The sequence below is a fragment of the Struthio camelus genome, chromosome 1, assembly GCF_040807025.1.
Source record: "Struthio camelus isolate bStrCam1 chromosome 1, bStrCam1.hap1, whole genome shotgun sequence".
NCBI classification, from domain to species: Eukaryota; Metazoa; Chordata; class Aves; order Struthioniformes; family Struthionidae; genus Struthio; species Struthio camelus.
In genome coordinates this window covers 77696693-77713984 of record NC_090942.1, presented here as the reverse complement: position 1 = coordinate 77713984, position 17292 = coordinate 77696693, and the positions used below count along the sequence as shown (strand labels likewise).

At 42.5% G+C, this 17292-nt stretch overlaps 2 protein-coding genes across 8 annotated transcripts in view; one reads left to right on the top strand and one right to left on the bottom strand.

Annotated features, from left to right (window-relative positions):
• Nucleotides 1-707: 707 nt before the first annotated feature.
• LOC104146645 (uncharacterized) lies at nucleotides 708-13890 on the bottom strand. Of its 6 annotated transcripts, none has more exons than XM_068951013.1 (5): nucleotides 13813-13890; nucleotides 4552-4688; nucleotides 3271-3372; nucleotides 1802-1913; nucleotides 708-1241 (listed from the first exon to the last, which is right to left on the bottom strand). In XM_068951013.1, the coding sequence occupies exons 2-5, from the start codon at nucleotides 4680-4682 to the stop codon at nucleotides 1140-1142; spliced, it is 447 nt and encodes a 148-aa protein (XP_068807114.1). In that variant the 5' UTR covers nucleotides 4683-4688; nucleotides 13813-13890; the 3' UTR covers nucleotides 708-1139. The 6 variants fall into 6 exon arrangements, with proteins under 6 accessions (XP_068807114.1, XP_068807126.1, XP_068807122.1 ...); XM_068951025.1 differs by having other exon boundaries at nucleotides 1802-1901; nucleotides 13813-13882; XM_068951021.1 differs by lacking the exon at nucleotides 13813-13890 and adding an exon at nucleotides 13733-13760.
• Nucleotides 13891-14959: 1069 nt separating this feature from the next.
• TTLL1 (TTL family tubulin polyglutamylase complex subunit L1) overlaps nucleotides 14960-17292 on the top strand; it is a 29299-nt gene continuing 26966 nt past the window's right edge. The window contains exons 1-2 of one of the 2 annotated variants that reach the window (XM_068950901.1): nucleotides 14960-15035; nucleotides 15958-16020. The gene's annotated coding sequence lies outside the window, so the exon portion shown is untranslated. The remainder of the gene's footprint in view (nucleotides 15036-15957; nucleotides 16021-17292) is intronic. The other variant, XM_068950948.1, reaches the window with a different exon arrangement.

Below are 17292 nucleotides of genomic sequence, written 5' to 3'. Positions count from 1 at the left end.
TTGACGAGACAGGAAGCAGGTATCCCCCCTTCTAAGGGGAATACCCAAACCACAGCGATGTACTTTCATTTTCTCTCACTGAGCCAGAGTCTATAAACTGTATACAGTGAAAAAACAACTTCAACAGCAAAGACTAGGAAAGAGGCACCCAAGTGTACGCAATAATTTGGTGCGGTTAGGGCATGCTTCCGAGAGACAAGACACTCAACTGTGTCCTAACTACTGCCTTGTGGAATGAGAGAGGACGACACCTATGGCATCTCCGTTTTGTACGCTGTGCTCCAGTCTCCTTTCGGAATTTATTTCCCCCTAACTGTGTGCCTTCCAAAAAAGATTGGTGTTGTCAAAAGCTCTTTTCCAAATTCAATCAAATTCTCATTTTGCTGAGCAACTTAAAATTTTACTTCAAGAGGCACAGAAATATAAAATCTATTAGTAATTTTTTTGAGAAATATTGGAAGCTTGGATTGAGTGAACCTCAAGTTCCAGTCCAGCCAAGCTGATTGCTAGTTCACCTGAACAACTCTTTTTTCCCTGATAAACTATAATTTTATAGGCTAATTTTACTTGACAAAAATCAAGTAAGGCTTTTCCTGTAGTATTTTGATAACAAAGAGAATGGAATGTCTTCTCTCAGAATTAACATGTGCAATGGTACAACCTTGGAAAATAAAGTAGGTAACACTGGAAAATAGTTGAAGCGACAGTTTAATTTTTAAAAAGTATCATGATTTTAATCTTTACTATTGCTTTTACAGTGTTAAAATTTAAAGGATGACCAGCATTCCTTCAGTCTTCCCCAAATCCACAGTCTTTTTTAGAAAGTTGTTTATATGAAGTAGATGCTGTATGTTGCATTAGAACAAAACAACAAAAAAGACAAAAACAAACTTTCTAATCACCCAGACTCACATTTCAAAACTAGCAAGTCAGGCAGTTATCCAGCAACAACCTCGTATTATTTTAAATGTTTTTCTTTTAAAAAAAGGTATGAAACAGCAGTGACCCAGCACTAGCCTAGGCTTTAAATATAAAAGAGATTTTTATCAATGAAAATTTGAAAAACAAACCGACTGCCACCACCTGGGTGTTGAGTGTATTGGTCAGAGTCCAGCAATGACCTCCTGTAATTCTCTGTATTAATTCCGCAGTCCATAATTTATGGTCCACCAAAAAGCAACAACAAGCAAGGCTGCAGGCACCAGCTTCTGGCACACACACCTGAAAGGAAGCCTACAAATCTGTGGAAAGAAAAGGGAAGGTAATTAGAAATAACAAGCAGTGAAAAGATGGTGCAGAAACGCTAACAAGAATGCCTGCATCTAAAATTAGCGTTAAACTGTGAATATAGTCAAGTTCCTTTCCAGAAACAAGGGTTGGATGTCAGGTTCTAGTTTTGCTGGCCACTCGTGTGGCTGTTGCAGTGGCATATTCATATCGAAGTTCTAAAGACCCCCCTCAGCTCTTCTCCAGAATATAGGGTGCAACCCTAGTGAGAACAGTCCCACTTACCCCATCTGGAATGTACTCTTACAGCTTTTTATAGCAAAGAACTCCTCTCTGCACGGACCCCCAGGGATTTCAGTGGGGCTTTTGCAGTTGTTCAGTTCTGTTTGCAGACTTTTGGCATACTCCATGAACAAGAAATTTCAGTGTTTAAAAAAAAAAAGGGGGGGGGGAGGGGAGGGCAACCAACTAAGGAGTAAATCCAAACCTAGAGTGCTTTACTCCTTGACGCTTACATGGGAGTTAGGTGTTGCTATTACCCACGTCTCAACAAAAAGAGTGGGAGAGAACATACCCAGCTTCCATAACCAATGATCTTCTTAGTCCAGTTATTGCTCAAAAGATTTCCAAGGCTTCTTATAACACTTTTAATAATATTCCATGTCTGGAAAACACTGATAGCAACCCTGATTTAAAAAAAAAAAAGAAACAACACAACAACAACAACAAAACCACCATGGGGATAAAAGATTTATTCTAAAGATCAAAAGTAAAATACCAAGGTTTAAAAAATTATGAAGAGAAACCCAAAACTCCAATATGTTCTTTTTTGTAAGTCTATGGAGCTTAACATAGACGTGTATTTCTATAAACATTTAGGAAGAAGACCTAGTAACTTAGTAGGGCGTTAAAGGCTAACTAGTCCTTTTTGCTGAAAAAGCGTTGTTTATTGCTGACTTCAAATTAAACATAAGATTCTGCCCACGGTGTTCAAAAGGAAGAATTTCCTAGACGGGAAAACTTGCAATTTCTCCTGCCCAACAGTTAGATAATTGGAAGTCAAGAAATACATGTAATAATAGAAAAGTGATGAAATGCGTTTTACGTTTTAATCTACTTAGTTGCGGCATTTCTTCAACATTTGTTACACCTGCATTTGTATGAAATTTAATACCTTGTTTTTAGAATTAATTGATCACCAACATCACACAGGAAAACGTACAGCAGATCTCCTGAACTGTAATATTGCGCCTTTGCTCCCAACTAAGAATAGTACAACTCAACGAGTGCTGTTGATCTTTAATGAACCAGAGTGTAGTAATATAAGACTAACGTGACAACCCAGCAGAGTCTCTCTCTGCAGCTTATATCCAGGTTTACTGAGATCCAAGTTTTATGTCTATATGCTATGTTCAGGAACATTTGTGTAACTGAATCACATGCTTCTGAGGTCTGCAATAATTGACTTTCCTCTCCCCGAAGCAAGGAGAGAAAAGAGGTGGAATTGCACTTGAGTATATTTAGGGTTCAGACAAAAATTGTGTGTATCGCATTAGGAGGTTCCTGCATGTCAGTTACTCTGCAGCTAATAACCACACAGCAGAGTCCTGTCAGCTCGCAGCAGATAAAAGGCAATTCAAACTAGTTTAGCCACCTTTGATTTACGTGCACTGGCAAATTATTTAACGTGCCCTAACCTGTTAATTCCTGAAGCATCATGCCTACTAGGCTGCAGACCTCTCCTCGATCAGTTGTGCTTTAAGGCACAATTTAACCTAGAGAAACTACTGTGAAATCTTAAATACGGAGAAATCTTTTTTTTAGGTCTTTCAACTGTAAATGGCTGTAGTCTATGGAAACAATTTACATTAGAAAGTTCCTCCTTGCAACACAAGCTTCAGTAGCTATTTTCTTAGGTTCTATGTGAAACAGCAGTAGTAGGTGCAATACAAATTTTTGCTGTTGGTGCAGAAACATTATTATCTGTCTAAGATGAATACTAAAAGTATGCAAAGACTGACGCTATCCAATAACATCACTTACCCACGAGCCAGGTGAAGCAGTGTATCTTCAAACTTCCTGTTGTATGTTCTATTAAATTCATCCCCAATTACTGCCAGCTGATGGCCAACCTGGATAGCTGTGCTGTAAGGTATTCAGGATGTGTGTGTTAGAGGAAAACACTGTAACACTGAGTCTTTAGAAAGCTCTGCAGAGGTCAGGCACAATTATTCCGCTAAAAGTTTGACCAAGCTGGGCATGTAAAAACTGAATGTTCAGGGTTTGGGGTTTTTGTTAACAGTTTTATTGATTAGACGTCTTAAGTCCGTATTTAAACATATGCAAAAGTGCTCTGATTTTTTTTTTATAAAAAGCTGCATATGGTGCACTTTTGAAAAAATCATGTTGCTTTTTAGGTGTCTATTTCCTTTATATAGGGCAATAGAATTCTGGTTTGTTTTTATTATTATTCCAAAGTCAAAATATCGAACCATCCTTCAGTTTGGATGTCTCCAAAAAATCATATTAAATAACTGCTCACTTTGTTGTCCAGCTGATTTACGCCAATGATTTCCACAGTGAATCTCCAGCTACTGGGTGATGCTAGAGCGCTATCTGACCAAAATGCGAAGTTTCTTAAGGAAGTACTGGGGCATACAGGTCCTTGGACTGCAACTTCTGTGAAGCACAATAGCTAACTGCAAACACTGTTTAGACTTGATGAAAATTTCCCATGAAATTTGGCTTCTCTTAGGCATGCTTCCATTTTTTGGTGGAAAAACAGTATCAGGTTATATATTTTTAATCTATTGTATTTCTGTTGAGATCTCTTTATGAGATTTGCTGAACAGTAGGTTTAAGAGCCAAATTCTAGAGAGCTGTTTAAAAAATACCTTGGGATTGGTTTGGTCAGTCAAACAAAAAACACATAGAAAATAATTTTCACAGACATGGGCAAAGCCTGCCTCTGGGCTCTTGAACTGGAAAAAAATTATGTACGGGATTACACAGGAAAAAAAGCAGCTCTATCAGTTTATGAGAGGCGCCTAGAGAATTATGTAAAAATGGCTTCCTCAGCTGCTTGTTATAACAGCTGGGTTTCTAATGAAGAACCACATCTGCGTGCTTGTGCATTGACATTTAATGCAGAATAATGTTATGTGATCAGTGTTAAGCACTACAGGTTATCTACAGTTGTATCTATTCTATTTTCAATACTATCCGCTGATTATTTGGCTTAGCAAAGAGTCTTCTTGAAAGTCTGGGGTTTTGTACCTGGGTGTGAGAGGGGAAGACAAAAGGAGCATTAATGCAGCATGATACCTGATATTAAACTCCATTTGCTGTGTGGTGTCTGGAATTGTTAGGAGGCTGCTGTAACTTTCCTCTCCTGGTGCTCCACTTGGGTAGCTGGAGAGAACAAAGTGCCTGGGAGTTCTCCTTGTTTGAGACATCTTATTCTGCAAAAAGAGAGGAAAGACAATCCCATGGTTTCTTGTAGTATTAACTATTTTCATTTGAGATAGAAATTGTTTAACATACTGAGTTGTCCTTTTTAATTTTCCAGTCCGAATGCAAGCGTTGCTAAGATGAGACCTATTCTGAGAGTAGGCAAAGGAAAGTTTCAGTGAACCAGCAGACAGACGTACAGCAGTTCGAACATGCAGCATTCAGACTGCTACGTCTTTATATTGGGTCAAAACAGCCTAGAAATTGGAAAATATCTAGCTAAATATAGCTGATGTAGATAAGCATAGTTTCTCAGTAGTTTCACTTAGTACCTGATGCTTTCCTGCAACGTTTGCAATGACTTGCCTAGCATTAAATCACACCCACCGATTGAGGTCCCCATTCAGTAAACTACGTAAAACATACAACTTGAATGGGATTATTTCACAGGTCCTGAGTTTAGTTCAGAGTTCTATGCCTTCTTCAGCTGGAGTCTGTCACCCTGGCGATTACAAGAAGACTTTGGACCTCAATCATCATGCAAAGATTTAAATGTATTAGTAATTTTCCAAACCTATAAGTGGACAGTGAGAACCAGTGAAATCAATGCAGCTGTCTGCTCATACAGTTGGAAAGTAATTCACAACCAGCAGCCATGATCTAGCACGTAAGCTTATCACAAGCCGTCGTCCTGTTCTCTTGTGAAATAAAAGGCAAAACTTAATGGGCTTCAGCATAAGTGGAGAAACCTCTATTATTTCTAGTGTCGTGATATGCTTTCCTAAAAGCACTAAAGAGGTTCAGTTCACAAACAGCAGAGCTCAGAGCAGAGCTAATGGTTTTGTAGTTTTTACAAATGGTTGTATCTGACTTACCAGCAAAATGACATCAGAGCTGTGCAACCGGATTATGTAAGACTACACACACGCCCTTGGACAGTTAGCACTCTTCCTGCCCCTTGGATATTTGCTTCTGCACGATTGCCCCAGGGAGGCTCTGCTCATTGTCTTTGGGGTGCCTGATTATTAAACGTAATGACAGGCTTCTAGATATGCTTAATTTCTGCGCGGCATATTTTTGGCCTTCTCCTTTATGGTGCCTTCAGTTCCGAGCTAGGTCATTAGAGAGCTAATTCCTTTTGTTGATGGAGTGATCTTGGAAAACAATGACTGGACTTTCCCCCAGGCTAGATTCCTTTGTCCTTTTAAGCACACTCTCACTGGGCCAAATAAATAGAACTTACATAAAATATTCCCAGAGACAGAGCTAAACAAAGCAAAAGGTATCTATCTGTCATAGTGCTGCTTGCAGTGCATTTGTTCTGACGTGTTCACGCAATGCCTAAACTCTATTTTTTCTAGTTTTACACTTGGGAGAAGATTGGGGCCTTTGTGCACTGAGGGCTCCTTGATCTTCTTGCAATATTTAGAAGAAATTTACATTCTCCACAAAGCGAAACTGTTACTAATTACTGTATATTTATAATGGCATAAGTAAACGCACTTCCATAAACTACCAGAAACTTGATACTAAATAACTGGAAATATTTATGGTTCTACAAAAGTGACAACTTCTTTCACTGCCATTTAATGTGATCGTAGTTTTGGAAAAGAATTATAAGGATTAGTTTATGCTCAGTAGATATTAGCATATGTCATATAGATTAATTATAGCTGACTATTATATTTTTTCCTTTGTATCATTTCTGCTCTACTTGTATAAATGCTGAAAATCTACGATTTTAAATATATCCAGTTTCTGAAGAGCTGTATAGTTTGGCAGTTACAGACAGGAGTTAGGATCAGGCGTTCTGAATTTTATTCCAAATGCTATTAACGAGTTGTATGACCTAACTGTTCCTGAAAAGAAATACCACACTCCTTTCTTCCAAGGGGACACCTGTGGATTTCTGCATAAGAATGGCAGAATCTAGCCATATTCTACAAGATAGTTAAAAGGTTTAATTAAATACAGTCATCTTAAAAAAAAAAAAAAATGTTTCAGGTGCTATGTTTGTTTCAAAAGATGCTCTATCCTGTTTGAAATGCTTCTTTTCTCTGTTATTTTATGTCCCTCTCCCCAATCCGAGCAAAAATCAGAAGAAAAGGGTTATGTCCATACAGGGACTTGGAGTGCTCCAACACCATATCCGATTTCCAGATGCTGTCACCCAGAGCTTCATAGCTCTGAACTGCGGACAAGGCTCCATACCTACCACACAGTGATGCCGTTCCACTTTAAATAAATCCGTATTCACTGGAGCAGGTACATGAACTTACTCTTCCGTTTGCCGAGTGAACATCTAAACTAGCAGGCTCTTGGGTGTAGTGGTGATGAGCAGCTGATCAGATTCACCCGAGTGCATCCCTGTCCATTTTCTGTGCAAAGTCTGATGCAACACGTATGCTATTGCCATATGAACTGGATTGAACAGGGCAGCTCCTGGCCTGAGAACGCCACCAAAGCTCAGGCATGAGCTTCAAGTGGTCCTGAATGTCCGTGAATGAAAAATTAGCAATGGCTGAGCAAGGTTTGGAGGAACCCAGGCATGCTGAAGTACTGCTCTTGGACATCTAAAGCGTCAGATCTCTGTACGCAGTTCGCCCCAATGGACTGCACAGAGAAACAGTCAAAGTATGCAATTTTGGACTTTTAGAAATTAACCCAACTGCACTCTCCAATGTACAAGTAAACATCTAAAAGTGTAGTGTTATTCTTCCTATACGGCGTGGGCATCACAGGGAGAGTCAAACAAACGGGAACGCGTTGATGGTGTTTCTTTGGGGCTTGCAAAAGTTTTTTAGTAAGAATACAAATAATACAGTGGATAAAATGTATCAAAAATGGGCATAAGAAGTCAACTGTCTATTGCAAGTTTATACTAAGTATAATTAGACTTTACATTGTGAAAATTTCTCTAAAAAAGGTATTTTCTTTTTTCTTTTTCCTCTTCATTTCTAGAATAGATGCGAGTTTCAGATTCAGAGAGCCACACAATGGAAACGTCTATATCTGTATGAGATGAAAACTGAGTTCTGAAAAAGACCTATAATAAGTCAATGCACTACAGAAATCAGACATGTAAACAAACCATACAATCCCACGACAAAAGCCCAAACTGCAACATATGCTACCTCACACCTGTTATGATAATACCTTCCTCCCACAGGCTAAAAAAGAAACTGTCATAGCTATTAGCTCATGCTGTCCAGAATTCAGCTGCAGCCTGCTATGCTGTTTTTGCCAACCTATTTGTCTCGACGTTAGCGTAAGGAAGATCTGACAAAGAGGGTATTTATAATGGTATTTTATAGAACTGACAGCGTCGGGGCAAAGGCAGTCTGACAGGGCTACTACGTTGAAGATGTACAAGAGGTGTCTAAGTTAGTTTCAAAGCAAAGCTTAAGAGTTTCCTCCTTGGCAACTAAGGGCCAAGTTCAGGACCTTTACTGCTTTTTCATTTTTTTTTTCTCCTTAATCTGGGTAAAAATAGGCATAGGTGTATATAAACATATACGTGAAAGCTGCATTAATACGGGCCTGTTTGGTTTCTCAAGTCTGTATCCATACAGAGTTGGGCAAGAGGAGCTGCACGCTCCCTAGACTCCCCAGAGCAGGATGTAATGATCTTCTTTCTCATCATCCGTTTCACGCCTTCCTTCTTTCTCTCATTTACACACAAAGAAATGCCAAACCGATTTTAGTTTACAGAAACCAGTAGGTTGTAAGTGCGCGTGAGCAATAGCTTGTCATTTAGATATCAAGCGAACATAGATCTAATCCTCACAACACATCCAAGAAAGAGGAAAGCAGGATCCTGTAAAACGAATAGAGAACACTTCCACACTAGCATACAGATCAAAAAACTTGTTTTTTTTTTTTTAAGGCTTTGACTAGCCAAACTAAAAGCTTAATTTTAATGATGAAATGCCTTCAGCAGAAGGAATAACGTATTTCAAGTTAAACATAGTTAATGCTGTGCTGAATAGGGGCCTAACTCCAAATTAAAAAATCCAGCCCTCTAAATGCCTGATGATATGGAAATTATGGCTCTTTATGAACATAATTGTGACTGAATAATGAAGCATCTTTGGTAGAAAGAGTATTTCGACTCTTTACTTCGCATAGTCATTTTTTTCTATTCGTGCTTTTTTCCACCTAGCAAAAGGGAACAGAAAATCTTTTTCTTGAAAAAGGAATATGTTACTAAATCGAATGTACTGGCAGGTGAGTTGAAGAAAATATAGGTCCTGAAATCTTCTTGTATTCAGTTTGATTAGATTTGCTGCGGTAATGTTTTTTAAGAAGGCACTCACAACAATCTTTCAGTAGAAGGCGCTGCATGGGTTAACTGTAGCTTATGTATTATGTCTATATATTTTATTCTGTGTATGTTTATAATGAATGTGTAATTTATATCTTATGCATACAATTTTATGTGTTTTATGCAGCTATCCCACGGTAAAACTATTCAGAATTACAATATGCAACTTAGAGTGTTTTAAGGATAGTTATGAAAGTAGTAAACTACTACTGATACTCTCATTCCAATATTAGGGCTCAAAATTCCCAGGCCCTAATTACGTAAATAAAGATTACCAAATAGGACTCTTGCCCTTTATCCCTGAGGTATCAAAGCATATCTCAAACTGTTTCAGATTCTACTAGCTGCCTATGCAAACTAAAATTTAAATGAAAAACAAATAGAGGCTTGGTTGTTTGCATATATGCCTTCAATCCATAGCCAACTCTTCCAAAACATGACATCATCCTCCCTGTTGCAAATATAAATCTCTATTCCATTTTACAAGGACAAGGTCTTCGATAAGATGACAGAAGATTAAGAACTAGTTAGCATTACGGGAAAACGGGTACTTTGGACGCTCAGGGTGAAACGGCAAGGAGGAGTATAGTATACTCTTTAAAACCCCAAGGCTTTTTCTTTTTTTAAGTTTTAGGCTTTTCTATGACCCCTGTCAGAATTACCAGCAGCCGCTGAAGAAGTTATTGCCCTCAGCTGTTGGCTCTCCTCTTTGCCAGAGTAACGGCTGAGGAGCGCAGCGGGCAGGCCAAGCACGGCGGCGAGTCCCGTGCTCCCGTACCCGGCGCCGCGGCCCCGAGCCCAGCACCTGCGGGCGCTGCCTTCCAAGGCAGAAGCCCTGGGCCACGGGCAGCAAAGACGCAGCAGGTAGCACCTTCATCCCCACGGGCTGCCCGTAGAGACACCCGTGACGGTTTCTGGCAAAACATTCTGAGGCAGCCATCAACTACTTCGGTTTCTCCAAAAAAGCTGAGAGGTTAAGTAATCGTTATTCATTCTTCTGGATTAGGTTTCTGGATTAACTCTTAAATCACTATCAGGTCAAGGAGCCAAGCTAAATTCCTTCTTTGTCTCATACTGTGTTCTCCATTAGCTTAACTTCAATGACCTTGGACACTGTTTACACATAAACACCTCTTAATATTGCTTCAAACAGCCATTAAAGGCGTACTTCTGTAAATGTAAAAAAATACGCCATGTATTTTTCACATGTGATTTCATTTACATTTTTATATTCAGTAAGTCAGTATCGGAACATTTCTTCACTGGAAGTTTAACACAAGGTCTCCTACCCCAAAACTGGATAGGAATGAAATGTTTTGATTATATTTAAAAATAAAAAATGTATTCCTTAAGCAAGTCCTGTAACCACTGCAGTGAAAGCAGTGCACACAGCAGACTAAGCGGAGGAAACCTTTTGAAATACAGAGCTTGCACAGGTATTTTTTTATTTCAGTCTCCACTGAAAATATTTAAGGGGCCCACGGTTGAAATCCTGAGTCAGGACTTCAGGAACAGATGCCTCAAGTCTTCCACTGTCATCAGTGAGGGCAGATTTTTACGCATTGTCAGGATTTGTACGTTGCCTATTAGAGCACTTAGAGAGCTCCCATCCTGACTCTGATATTTATTGTACACCTACAGAAAACAAACAAAAAGAAAGGTTTCTTCCTTAAAAATGACATAATAGTAATGTCCGCATTAAAAATACATGTTGATAAAAATCTTGCAAAGTGTCATTTTCCTTGAAATGTTTACTGATTCCTTCAGTGCTGACAAGTATATTCCAATGGTTTCTAAACATTTATAAAAACGAGGAGGTTCTGCTTTTAATAAAAACAAATATTAAATTCCCAACAAGTGTTATGGGAAGAACTAAGAATATTGAAAAGAAATATAAACTGAAATCAACAGTTTAAAAAAAAAAATCCTTTTTTTTTTTCCGCCAGGCTCAGATATTTGTTTTGTGACAGCGCCACGTATCCTACGGATGTCGTCTTTGTTCTAATTGTTCACAAAGAGTTAAGTTTTAGATTAAGTCAGAAAGCTTCTGCTCTAACATTTACATTTCCTTTTCAAAACATCTTCTGCCCTTTGCACTTCTCAGTCTCACCAAAAGGTCAGGATTCTTTTATAATAAATAAGATTTTAAATAAAATTGTTCCTTAAATTGCGTGATCAAGTTGTGGAAAGTAAGTAGGAAAATGTATATAGGTCTGTAATACATAAATAGACCATAAGGCTATGGAAAAATCTTTCTTTGTGTCACATTTATTCTAAAAACGTGTAGGTTAGTTTTGTATTTTTGAAAGCTACTAAAATAAGTGATGCAGAACAGAAAAATTACTACTGGTAGTCAGAGAAGTTCATACACTGCTTGTACTTACAAATACAATTCCATAGTAAAATTGGAATACTTCAATCTACTATTAACATATTTTCAATCAAATTGAAAAAAAAAAATCTCTCACGTACTTAAGAGACCTTGTTTTGCCATTCACTTGAAGGGTGAAGTACCTGCAGTGAGCCTGCTGGTATCTTTACCAAGCACATTACTGAATTCATGCCTTGATATTAAATTCAGTACTACAGGATGCTGATCACACAGGTCATAATCTGTCAAAATACTTAGGCAGATGCTTAGCTTCAAATGACTGAATAATATAGTTAATTTAAACATCATTATTCATGTTTTAAAAAAAAAAAAAAAGGGGTGTATTTGGGAGAGCTATGGGCTGCCTTTTTCCCCTCACTTGGTCCCTGGCCTCACTGTGCAGCATGGCACGCACATAGTGTCATGTATTGCTGCCGCACACTTCTATCCTGTCCCATTTGACAGGGATACTTTATTGGGCTGTGGTCATCTTCTGTGACCTTTGGTAGTCCTCCCCTGTAGCCTCCTCTGAGATCCCACTTACCACTGTCAGACTGGGAAGATGAGAGAAACTGTTGATATGCAGGTACAATGTAAATTAGAATTCTTAGATTTAAAGTTATCTCACTATTTGTGCTGTGTTTTTTATTCTGCGCATCAGTTTAAATAATTAAAATGCCACACTCTTCCCAGTTTTACCTAGGCTTCCTGGATTGGTAAAATGCTGATGATAATGGTGTTACAAACACTGCAATAAAGTTACTTGAAGTTAAAATACTACTTCGTGTACTGTATTTTAGTGGTATTTTCATATACTATAATTACCAAGCTACCATTGGTAAACTGTATTCCACACATCTTGCAAACAGTGTGACCAACACAGTAAAAATAGTATGTTTTATTAAATAGATAAATGTATCAGACATGGAATGCGAAAAGCAGAGGAAGAAGGTATTCCACACAGCTGGCCTCTTGCCCCATTAACTACAGCTCTGCATTTCTTCAAAAGCGGTGCGTTCTTAACTCATTTTCTTTTTGCAGATTCCCAGCCCTTATCACATCCATTTTGATTTCAGTGTTTGGCCCCACAGTTTGATTTCAGATCCGTACTGGCTTTGGATCTGCTCCTGCATGAGGAGTGGCTTTACTGCTCACTTGGGTAATGGCAGGCTCAAGCTCACAACTGGTATCCTAGTCTGGCGAGCTATTGCTTCAGCTAGCAGACTGTTAACCTGCATGAGCTGAGTACAGTTAAGTCTTTTTTTCAGTCCTCTTTAAGTGGTTTTATGGTCAATGACCTACTGATAGAAAAATCTGTTAAGATAGCTACCACAGACACCTACTGACAAAGTGAAGGAGGCAATTTTCTTAGATTTTCCCTATAGAGAGAGAGAGGATGTCTGCAGCAGTAGTGTTTTGAAAGCTAAGGAAGAAGAGATGAAATACCTTGAACAAACATTCTCTGATTTTCTTCTCTGTCACATTCAGTCTTAGCTCCCAGCCAAGCCACGTGCATTAAACAGTGAAAAAAAAAATCATACCCACAAAACATTAATGCAAAAAAAAAACTCCGTATGTGCATCTGTGAGAGAAAACGGCAGCGGAGACCGTTCTGCCTTGTTTTTATAAGAAGGAGCGTTTCTGACAAGGTGCAAAGCAGCAGACTCATCTTAGACTAATACTCATTTTGCAAGCTAACACCTGTAAGCCTGCCTAGTCCCGAACTGCTGTCGGCCCTCGCAGCAGGCCAGCGCAGCCGCTCCCTGGGAAACGGTACAAACGCAGCAAGTCTCCCCGTCGCGCTCCCTCTACCAAGAACGCCGTTTGCCTCTACTGTAAAAGCTACTTACTAAGAGGGACTGGATTATAGTTATAGGGGCCCACGTGGTTATATAGCTACAGAGGTTGTTGCGCGCCGTTCCTGTCATCGAGCAGCATCACCGTAAACGCGTACGGGCAGACAAAAAGGAGTTACTCGGGAGTATTTTTAAACGCCAGTCGGCGGTACCTTAAGCTGTATGTTTGAGGCTTATTTTGAGGGCTTGTTTCCTGCTTTGCTAAGAGTGAAAGTACACGTCCTCAGCTCCTCATTTGCTTAGAGCATCTCAGCTGGGTGCCAGCCACGCCGGTCCCCGCAGCATCCTCGGGACGGACCCACGGACCCGGCCCCGCGCAACCCCGACAAACGGCCGCGGCCCGCGCCCGCCGCCCTGCCCCGAGGTGCTGCCGCCGCCGCCGCCAAACCCTGCCGAGGGCCGGGATCACCCCCTCCCCGCCGGGGGGTGGGGTGGGGGGGGGGGAACCGGGATCACCCCCTCCTCCTCCTCCTCCTCCGCCCGGCGCCCCTGCGCGCTGCTCACCTCAGCTCCGCTCGGCGCCCGCGCCCCCCCCCCCCCGCCCCGGCCCGCACCGCACCGCACCCCCAACGCCGGCCACTCACCGCGGCGTCACTCGCAGACTGCCCCTATTGTCCGCCCGCCGCCCCGCTCCGCCCCGCCGCGCCGCCCCGCTCCTCCCCGCCCCGCCCCGCCGCGCCGCGCGCGGGCTTTCCCCGCCGCTGCCGCCGCCAGCTCGGCCAGCCCCCGCCCCCGCCCGACGTGCTGCCGCCCCGGCGCGCTTGACCCCCGCGGGCTCCGCCGGGGGGGAGTGGGGGGCGCCGCGGCCGTTGGGGCTGTTAGGGCTGGCGGGGGGGCGGGCGCCCTGGCCGTTGAGGCCGTTGGAGTAGGGGGGAGCCGTGGCCGTTGTGGCGGGGGGGGAGGCGGGCTGTGACCCTTGGGGCCGTTAGGGCCGGAGGTGTGGGGGGGGGCACTGTCACCGTTGGGGCGGGCGCCGTGGCTGTCGAGGCCGTTGGAGTGGGGGGGAGACGTGGCCGTTGTGGCGGGGGGGAGGCGGGCCGTGACCGTTGGGGCCGTTAGGGCCGGAGGTGAGGGGGGGGGCACTGTCACCTTTGGGGCGGGGAGGGGGGCGCCGTGGCCGTTGGGGTCGTTGGATTTGGGGAGAGCCGTGGCCTTTGGGGCCGTTAGGGCTGGGGGGGAGGTGCTGTGACCGTTGGGGCGGGGAGGGGGGCGCCGTGGCCGTTGGGGTCGTTGGATTTGGGGAGAGCCGTGGCCTTTGGGGCCGTTAGGGCTGGGGGGGGGAGGTGCTGTGACCGTTGGGGCGGGGAGGGGGGCGCCGTGGCCGTTGGGGTCGTTGGATTTGGGGAGAGCCGTGGCCTTTGGGGCCGTTAGGGCTGGGGGGGGGAGGTGCTGTGACCGTTGGGGCGGGGAGGGGGGCGCCGTGGCCGTTGGGGTCGTTGGACTTGGGGAGAGCCGTGGCCTTTGCGGCCGTTAGGGCTGGGGGGGGGGAGGCGCTGTGGGGTCCTTGGAGTGGGGGGGAGCCGTGGCCGTTAGGGCCGGGGGATCTCCCAGCGGCCGAGGAGGAGCACAGCGGGGGCGGGTGGCCCCTCTTCCCTGCCTCCATGCTGCGATGTCGCTTTCCGTGTGGTGAGCCGCACTCGGGCTTCCCTGGGCCTTTCTTAATTTCCACTTGTCACGGGATTGTCCGCTGTTGAACGGGGAGGGACAGGCTCGCCTCCGACGACCTCTGCGGCTGCCCGTTTGGCTCGGCGGAAAGGCGTGAGGTGCATCCACCGCCCCAGCTTGGCTGGCGGCGACTGCGGAAAAGGTGCGGCCAGAAAGCTGGAAAAGCGCCGGCAGCGCAGCCGGCCCCTTGGCTGGGAAGTGCGCAGGTTAAAGGGTTAAAGGGAGGCAGTTCCCGAAACCCCGCTGACCTCTTGCCCGAAAGGTTTAGTAAGGCCGTGGCACTTGGAGCGTGTTTCTTGTGTGTATGTGTTGATAGCTGTAGGGTGAAGGAGTCAGTCGGTATCACCCCATCACTGGAGAGCAGGGTTTACTTCAGAAGAGCTGTAAAGACCTGGACAACTATTGCTCCACGCTTTATTGTCCTGTCAAACAGGGGGCTTTATCGGGCAGGGCTTGGGAGCGGACTTTGCCCTCTGTTTATAATATGATATCATCTGTGTTAGCGAAGGTAAACAGCAGGGGAGGCAGCGCAGCGGCGCGGCTAGCAAATTATGCCTGAAACTTGGATGTTCATAAACGTGCATGGCTAAGATTTTTCACGTAAAAAGTGCTTGGATATATGTTATGCAAGCCGCTTCTTCTTGCACTAGGCGTAATAATCCTCTCTGTAAAATGGATGTCTTTCCATCTTCTTCTAACTTCTGTAAGTCAGGCTTACTCATTTATAAAGCAAACGTCATAATGCTTGCCTTCAAACTGATACTGAGGACTGTGTTGTGAGGAGCGTGGATATGTCTATAGCATACATGCAATATGCTAGATGAAAATTGCCTTGAAGGTACAAAGGTAGTAACAGGGAAATGAACCTCAGTAATATCTCCTCTTGTTAATAACATCAAGATTTTGTCCTCTTTATCATTTCTGGTATTTTAATCTTTGTATGCCTTTTGTTTCAAATAACTCATGGTCTCCCACCTGAAACTATGGTTAATTTTAAACATATAGGTAGTCCTGCTTCTGTCAGTGAGCTGACTCATGCTTAAAATATGCAAATATCATTGTAGGATTGATCCGTGCCACAAAGATACCACACTGATGCTGCTACAGGACTTCCTGATAGAATAATAGTAAGTATTATTGAGCTGTTCTCAGATTCTCTGTGACTTCCCTAAGAGTTCTGTCAAAACAAAACAGGCCCTTGTTAGAACTAGAATGTTACAAAATGGAAGCACATATAATATTAAAAATGAGAGCATCGCTTATTAGCTTTTAGGTGTGATCTAATACTGTCAGTGTAATTTTCAGAGACTGCAGAACATCGGATTTTTATAGCATGCAACTGTAACTTTGATTAAGGCCTGGACTGCTAAATTAAACTTACAGACTGCCACATGAAGATACCTTTTCGTGTCCTTACTGTATTGTATAATAATTTTTAAAAAGGTGATAATATTTTAACTTTCCCCTGACGCATGACGGAGGCCAGGACAAAAAAGGATTGCTACTGACGTAGCAGACTCAGGTTCACTTTTCTGACTGTCAGCTGTCATAGTAGATATGTTTTCTTACTTTGAAGAGAGCTGTGAAGGCTGCTCCATGCTTCTGTTCTGTTGCCAGAGATAATGTGGTGTTAGGAAATTTCCACTGCACGTGACCCAAGGAAGATATACTGTGTTTCGTAGCTGCTTTTGTAGTTAAACGAGGAAATATTTAATAGTTTGTTCCAGTTATATGAATTATTACATTGAACTGTTTCTTGGTAGTTGCATCCTTGAGTCTGAGCCTATTACCATAGGATCACAGGGTATTTCATAAAATATATGTATTATATTCAGATTACTTGGGGAATTAGGCATTTATAAATCAGTAACAGAGTTTTGTGTTGTATGCCACCACATTGCAAACAGTTGCCTTATTTCGGCTACTGTCTGATGGTTCTACTTTGTAACAGAATCATTTGTCTTACAGAATTAATCATTCATTTTACCTATATTTTTCCCTCTGGTAGTCTTCAAATCTTTACAGTCCTCTATGAAATATCTTAATGTTTTGTATCAACCATATCACAGTATCTCAGTAATCCTCAGACTGTCTGGTGTCTTAATATAATCACTTATCTTGGGAGAATTTTAGTATGCGTAAACCAGGCTTCTTTACGCAGGCACTAATGTTGTAACTTTTTAGGTACTATTTTTTCTCTCCCAATTTTCACTGAAAATTATAGTTGTTGTCATTTCAGGAAAGTGTTCACACACTTCTTCAGAACAATGTAATTAGGAAAAAGACATTCCTATACGTGTGTTATGAAGAACCTCTGACACCTTACGCATTGGCACAGGGGCTGGCGTTTTGGTACTGGAATAACCCTGGCTTGTTATGTACTCTGCAGAAACGCATGC